At 34.7% G+C, this 7,726-nt stretch overlaps 1 protein-coding gene across 12 annotated transcripts in view; it reads left to right on the top strand.

Moving 5' to 3' along the window:
• The window catches only part of CASK (calcium/calmodulin dependent serine protein kinase), a 385,648-nt gene that overhangs the window by 69,087 nt on the left and 308,835 nt on the right, over positions 1–7,726 (top strand). For 6 of the 12 annotated variants that reach the window (XM_028482973.2, XM_028482969.2, XM_007102909.4 and 3 more), the window contains exon 2: positions 6,380–6,492. In XM_028482973.2, the coding sequence (XP_028338774.1) occupies positions 6,380–6,492 (113 nt within the window). Of the gene's footprint in view, positions 1–6,379; positions 6,511–7,726 lie in introns of all 12 variants that reach the window. The other 6 variants (XM_028482972.2, XM_028482971.2, XM_028482970.2 and 3 more) reach the window with 1 other exon arrangement.

Below are 7,726 nucleotides of genomic sequence, written 5' to 3'. Positions count from 1 at the left end.
TAGTTCCTTTAGGTGTAAGGTTAGGTTGTCTATTTGAGATTTTTCTTGTTTCCTGAGGTAAGATTGTATTGCTGTAAACTTCCCTCTTAGAACTGCTTTTGCTGCATCCCATAGGTTTTGGATCATTGTGCTTTCATTTTCATTTGTCTCTAGCTATTTTTTGATTTCCTCTTTGATTTGTTCAGTGATCCATTGGTTGTTTAGTAGCATATTGTTTAGCCTTCACTTGTTTTGTTTTTTTATAGTTTTTTTCTTGTAGTTTATTTCTAATCTCATAGTGTTGTGATTGGAAAGGATGCTTCATATGGTTTCAATTTTCTTAAATTTACCGGGGCTCTCCTCGTGGCCCAGCATGTGGTCAGTCCTGGGGAGTGTTCCGTGTGCACTTGAGAAGAATGTGTATTCTGCTGCTTTTGGGTGGAATGCTCTATAAATATCAATTAAGTTCATCTGGTCTACTGTTTCATTTTAAAGTCTGTGTTTCCTTATTGATCTTCTGTCTGGATGATCTGTCCATTGATGAAAGTGGGGTGTTAAAGTCCCCCACTATTACTGTGTTACTGTCGATTTCTCCCTTTATGGCTGTTAGTATTTGCTGTGTATATTGGGGTGCTCCTATGTTGGCTGCATATGTATTTACAATTGTTATATCTTCTTCTTGGATTGATTCCTTGATCATTATGTAGTGTCCTTGTTTGTCTGTTGTAATAGTCTTTATTTTAAAGTCGATTTTGTCTGATATGAGTAGTGTTACTCCAGCTTTCTTGTGATTTCTATTTGTATGGAATTCCTTTTTCCATCCCCTTACTTTCAGTCTGTATGTGTCCCTAGATCTGAAGTAGGTCTATTGTAGACAGCATATATATGGGTCTTGTTGTTGTATCCATTCAGCCAGTCTGTGTCTTTTGGTTGGAGCATTTAACCCGTTTACATTTAAGGTACTTATTGATATGTATGTTCCTATTGCCATATTCTTAATTGTTTTGGATTTGTTTTTGTAGGTCTTTTTTCTTCCCTTCCTCATTTGTTCTCTTGTCTTGTGATTTGATGACTAACATTAGTTTTGTCTTTGGATTCCTTTTTCTTTTTTTGTGTGTGTCTATTGTAGATTTTTGGTTTGCAGTTACCATGAGTTTTGATGTAGCAGTCTATATATACACAAGATTGTTTTAAGTTGCTGGTCTTTTAATTTCAAATGCATTTCCAATATCCTGCATTTGTGTTCACCTCTTCTTACAGTTGCTGGGTTTTATATCATATTTGTATGTAGATGATTTTCTGCCTTTACTTTATGTTTGCCTTTACTGGGGAACTTTTCCATTTGTAATTTTCTTGTTTCGAGTAGTGGCCTTTTCTGCTTAGAGAAGTTCCTTTAGCATTTTTCCAAAGGTGGTTTGGTGGTGCTGAATTCTCTTAGCTTTTGCTTGTCTGTAAAGTTTTTGATGTATACATATAGCTGATTCACTTTGTTATACAGCAGAAACTAACACAACATTGTAAAGCAATTATACTCCAATAAAGATGTGAAAAAAAAAATCTGAGTGAGAGCCTTGCTGGGTGAAGTATTCTTGGTTTTAAGTTCTTGCCTTTTATTATTTTAAATATATTGTGTTGCTCCCTTCTGGCTTGCAGAGTTTATGCTGAGAAATCAGGTGATGACCTTATGGGAGTTCTCTTGTATGTTATTTTTTCCTTTTCCCCTTGGTGGCTCCTTTTAATTTGGACAACTCAGGATTTAAGGTCTGGGAAATGTTCTTGGATTGAGTTCCTCCCCTCCATTTTCTTTGTTCTTTTGGTTCTACTTTCTGGGAAATTTCCTCAACTTTATCTGCCAACCCTGCTATTGAGTTTTAAATTTCTTCATATATTTAGTCTTCAAGAGCCCTCATTTTGTCTTCTGAAAGTTCTGTTTTTGTTTCATAGTTATGGTATCTTTCCTAGGACATTAATGGTAGTTGGAAGTTTTTTTCTTGTTTAGTCTGTTTCCTCTAAGTTGCTCTTTCTGTTTTGATCTCTGTCTTCCAAATTAGACTCTTCTCCAGATGTTTTGGGAGGTTGGTTATCTACTTATGGTTAGGAATAGAGCAGTGGTTCTTGAGGGACATTTGACAATGTTTAGAGACATTTTTGCTTAGCAAAACTGGCTGAGGGGGTGCTACTGTCATCTCCAGGTAGAGGCTGGAGACACTGTTAGGCACCCTACAATGCACAGGACATCCTTGCACAACAAAGAACTATTCAGCCCAAAATGCCAACAATGCCGAGGTTGGAAAGCTGATTGAAAACTCTGAACTTGTGGCAGAACTTGTTGACTTTGGATTTCAAGGAAGGTGATCTAGTTGAGTGGTTTGAACAATATAACATCATTATTTTTAGGTCTTTCCTTCTGGGCTGGTCACATATTCAATAGAAAATCTTTCCTTTCCTGCCTGAAGGGTAAAGATCTAGCTTCTAACATTCCCCCCTGTTAATGGGAAATGGGGATGGGCTGTCTACATTCAGTTTGTGTGTGATCACATAAACCCCTTGCTTTTCATATAGTATCCACTTCCTCAACTGCCTTCTGTCCCCAGTTCTAAGACCCTGTGTTTTACCCTCTCCAGAAAATGGACCTCTGTGAGGATGAGGCAGGGTAGTTACCCAGTGGCATGGAGTAGAGGAGGAGGATCTAAGACTCTTAACTGCTTCTCTAATAGATATCACTCAAACCTTGTTAGTTTAGCCCCACCCTCTCTTTCTCAGAGTTATCTGGTGCTGCCAGTTCAGGTGCTTCCTGAGAATTCTGTAGTGTAAATGAGTTTGGTTCTGAACTGTTCTTATTTTCTCCTTGCAATTTGGCTTTCCTATGAATGCTAAGCCAGTTACCATTACTCCATCTGCTTTCTTGCTTTCAAAATTTGATTATTAATTACTATTCTCTCATTCTCCCAGTCCTTTAAGACATTTTCTTTAGCCCCTTTTCTCTCATTTTAATGGGTTCGGGGAGAAAAGTTAATTTAGATGCATTTGCTAAATCTATCCTATTATCCTGGAGACCAACATATTATACTATATTCTAGCATAATTTTGTTTAATTCTAGTCACTTTTGATGTGCAATTGTCCCTCGGTATTTGCAGGGGATTGGTTATAGGATCCCCGCCAATACCAAAATCCATGGATGCTCAAGTTCCTTATATAAAATAGCATATTATTTGCATATAACCCATACATATGCCCCATATACTTCAAATCATCTCTAGATTACTTAAAATACCTAATACAGTGTAAATGCTGTGTAAATAGTTGCCAGTGCAAATTCAAGTTTTGCTTTTTGGAACTTTCTAGAATTTTTTTTCATATATTTTCAATCCATGGTTGGCTGAATCCACGGATGTGGAACCTGCAGATACAGAGGGCCAACTGTATTTACTTTTGGTATCATAATCGTTCAATTCCTAGACATGATCTTTCTTCACATTAATGAAAGCTAGAGGAGATTATTCTGTGTCTGCATAGAGACACAGCTACATTCTTTTCAAAACCTTAGGGAAGTAATAGAAAATATTCAGTTGTAACATATTCTAGTTTAATTGACCTTTTACTTTAAAACTTAGTATTCTGAAAGCAGCCAACTAACTGCCTTGAGTAGAACCTTGTTCCACAATCCCAATCAATATTCAGTATTCTTAAAGAATTGGATAAAGAATATAGATTTTATCAAATCTGAAATGCCATCAATTATCTTATCATTCCAGTTTGATTAATACCCTGGCCAGAATTAGTGGAAATATGAGAAAGATAGTAGTTTATAATGATGGCTTACAACTACCTCTGTCAGTATTCCCCCCCCATAATTATTCAAGAATCGACTGTACTATAGACTAAAAATTTAAGGATGAAATTTCAATATTCAAAAAAAGAGTTTAGGCCAGACTGAAACCTAGGCCTCCTGAATTTTTGTGGTTCCTTAAACTGTCATTCAAGTATAATTAATAAGTGTAATACAGAAGTTTTTACATACATTTTATTACACTCTCCTCCCCATTTTAAGATGGGAAAACAAGCCAGATTTTCTTACATTCTGTGTCTTTTTAGCGTTTTGATGAAATAAATATAATCAAGTCCTGCTAAAATTATAGACATTATATACTCATTCAAATTTTTATCAGTTTCCACTGCGTTTCCAGTTGATGGATTAAATTCCAAAAAAAGTTAAAAGATTTTTCATTGTCTTTTTAGTGTACTAAATTTGGTTCACCTTTTCTAACCCCCTGGATGTCACTGAGAGACAGATCTTTGAAACTCTTTACTGGTGACCTATCTTCAGGTCATCAATAGTTCAGAGATAAACTCATTTTCTTTGCCTCACATTATAAAAGTAGCCTAAAGAACCAAGGATTTGGTTCCTTTTTTTCATTCACAGACTTAAACACGTTTTTGGTGTGGTTTTTTTGGTATCAGTATTCCCTTTTTTCTTGATTCTTCCTAGCTTTCTTCATTCTACTATTACTAAAAGGGTTGGGGGAGAAGCTATGTTTTCTTCCTCACCTTTGTTCAAACAGGAAAAAGTAAAGAATTGACTCTATTGACCAAAAATGATCCCACATACAGATCTTGGAAAGTATCCAAAAGGTGTAGTGAATTGAAGCATACTACACAAATGTATATATAAATAGAGTCCCAAGGGTTTAATGTGTGTACAAAAACCAATTATGCTAAACATTTCCTGAAATTGCTTGCTATTGTCAGGACAAGTAATCACAAGTAAGACATCCAGATTGAGAATGAAAACATTTGTGGGAGTCCTGACTTACATTGTTATATTGTCTTCTCACAGAGAAAAGTCTTTGAACAGTTTTGAGTGATTATCAAAAAGGTCCTTTTCCTATAGAGTTCTGAAAGGTACGCTATTACCATTTCTTTTCCTTCCAGTTGAGCTTTGTTAGGTTGCTTGAAGAGAGAGATTTGAAACTGTAGTGTAACTGATGTCCTGATGATTGATAGAGGGATGAAATCAACTGATTCATGTGATCTCAGAGAAATGTTTAAGTCTAGGTTAGATTATATTCGTTTGCTTGTCCTCTGAAAGAATAAAGACAAACTTACACTTTAAGGCAAAAGTATCATAAGTGTCCTACTGTAAATGAAGAACTTTTCTCTGACTTCTGATTGACCACATGCATCCAGGTGTACTGTTTCTACCTGTAAAAACCAATGAGAGTGTTTTGTTTCCTGAGGAGGGGGGAAATACATACATGTATACACGTACGTGTGTGTATTTAATAACTTAAACCATACTAGCCTTCAAATAAAATACTACAGTATATTGCGATTACATTCTACATTAATCAATAGTTGATTCAAGCATGTTGGATTATCTTTAGTTCAGATACTTATTTGATAACTATTAATCACAAGGAACCGAGTGTGTGTTTGTGTTTTTAATGCCTGGGACTGGGCATTGTTATTTCATCAGTCATCACAATTGATTCAACTGTATGGTCAATATTGAGAGCCACCAATTTCAATTGAGGATAGGACTGGGTAAGAAAGTGACTGGACCACTGGTTTTGCTTGTAGAAATTACTTTCTTTCCTATGGCAGCTGGGAATAATGCTAGTTTGAAGTTTGAGGAGGATGAAGGATTTCTCTGTGACTTCACGTGAGACTGTAGAGGTTGTTGGAAACGAAATCATGTAGGGCTTTCTCTTTGTGAAGTGCCTATTTAAGTCTTCTGCTCAGATTTCCTTGTAGTATATTTTCTTATTTAAGAATTATTTATGTATTCTGGTTCTTGCCTAAATACATGTGTTGCAAATACCTTCTCTCTGGGATTTTAAGCAGAAACATAATATCAGATTTTCATCTTTAAAACATCACTGCAAGAATGAATGGGAGAAACAAATTTTCAGTGGTCCAGTAGAAATTGGTAGTGGTTTAGACTACGGTATGAGTCATGCAGAGAAGTGGACAGGATTAAGAGATATTTGAGATAAACTCAGTAGGACTTGTTAGTGAAGATTAAATAAGTGATGGCTAAGATGAGAGAATGATCTAAGTTTCTGGTTCAAAAGGTAAAAGTTGTATACACTATCACTGTGAACTATTATAAGATGCTGATAATATGTAGAGAAAATTACAGAGATTATTTGCCTTGAATATAAGAACACTATCTCAAATTTTTAAAAGTGATTTTGAAAGTAAATTTGTTTATTTTTCTGGTTTATCAACTTCAAATAAATAATTACCTCATGAATTATAGAAAAATATGTTCAAAACTATATTAAATTCTATTTTGAAAGCTATGGCTATAGTAGACAATGAAATATGAATAAACTGTTGAAGGGAAGTAGAAACTTAAGAAAATCAACAAATTAAACTTGGATTTTTTTTTTTTAGGGGTCCCTTCAGTGTTGTACGACGATGCATCAACAGAGAAACTGGGCAACAATTTGCTGTAAAAATTGTTGATGTAGCCAAGTTCACATCAAGTCCAGGGTTAAGTACAGAAGGTAAGAGATGGATTTCAAGTAAGTTATTTGATGTCTGGCTTTATTTCATTTCCAATCCATCTATCAACTTAACCTTCATCTGGGGGTGGGGAAGCAGAGGGTGTAATGTAGTGGGAAGTGGGTGGAGACAGTTTAAATTCCATTCTAGTTTGTCAGATTTCTAGAACATAGTATTTGAAAGATAGCTAGATTTGATTAACAGTGTTATGAAGTCATCTAGGATTGCTATTGTCCTATGTTTTTTGAATAGAAAGGAAGTAAAATCTGAAAATATATTTTTTAGGATCTAACTTGTAGTCCTATAGTATAGAACATGGGATGGGAAGGGTGAGAAGGGAAATAATGGCACAAATATAATCATTGCAGATTCAAAAGAAACTAAGATGTGTTCCCTTCAAGTCCATAACTTATTACCCTTAGGATTGTGATCTAATAGAACTAAAAGGCTAATATATCACATATTGCTTAAGTCACTTATGGTGTATATGTGTAAATTTGAAAGATCAGTACTGCTAGGACTTGCAGGACTCAAAATTTTGTTTCAAGACATTGATATGGCTAATCATATTTATGTTATAAATATTTATAAACAGTACAGAAGCATTTTAAAAGTTTTTTTGTTTGTTTGTTTTTTGCTGTTTTAAGCCATAGTTCCATGTAGCCATGATTTACATAAGGTAGCACTTCAGATGGCACAATTATTATTTTAACATTTCTAATTAGCCTGTCTTCTGTCTTTAGACTTTTCCGCAGTCCAGTAAAAGACATATCCTTCTTAAGTCCTTTCCTTCTTAATCCCAAGAGCAATGCAGTTAATAGTTTAAATTGGAAAAGCTAAGGCAGAGTAGCCTATTTATATTTTATCCAGTTATCTTACTTTAAGAAGTAGAAGCCCAGATACTGTGAGCTCCAAGTTAATCTATTCCTGCAGATCCTTTTACAGGATCATTACTTTTAAATACTTTTTTGAAACCTTCTAAATTATTATTATCCATATACTGAATGTAGAAGATTCATAGAAGTTGTTACAAAGAATCAATAACTGATATTTTTTTAGTGCTTTAATCTTTCAATTCTTAAGGTAAGATTTAGGGATTTTATTTTATTTTATTAACATCTTTATTGGAGTATAATTGCTCTACAATGGTGTGTTAGTTTCTGCTTTACAACAAAGTGAATCAGTTATACATATACATATGTTCCCATATCTCTTCCCTCTTGCGTCTCCCAGATT

Source organism: Physeter macrocephalus, chromosome 21 (assembly GCF_002837175.3).
Source record: "Physeter macrocephalus isolate SW-GA chromosome 21, ASM283717v5, whole genome shotgun sequence".
Classification (NCBI taxonomy): Eukaryota; Metazoa; Chordata; class Mammalia; order Artiodactyla; family Physeteridae; genus Physeter; species Physeter macrocephalus.
This window is presented reverse-complemented; position numbering and strand designations above follow the sequence as displayed.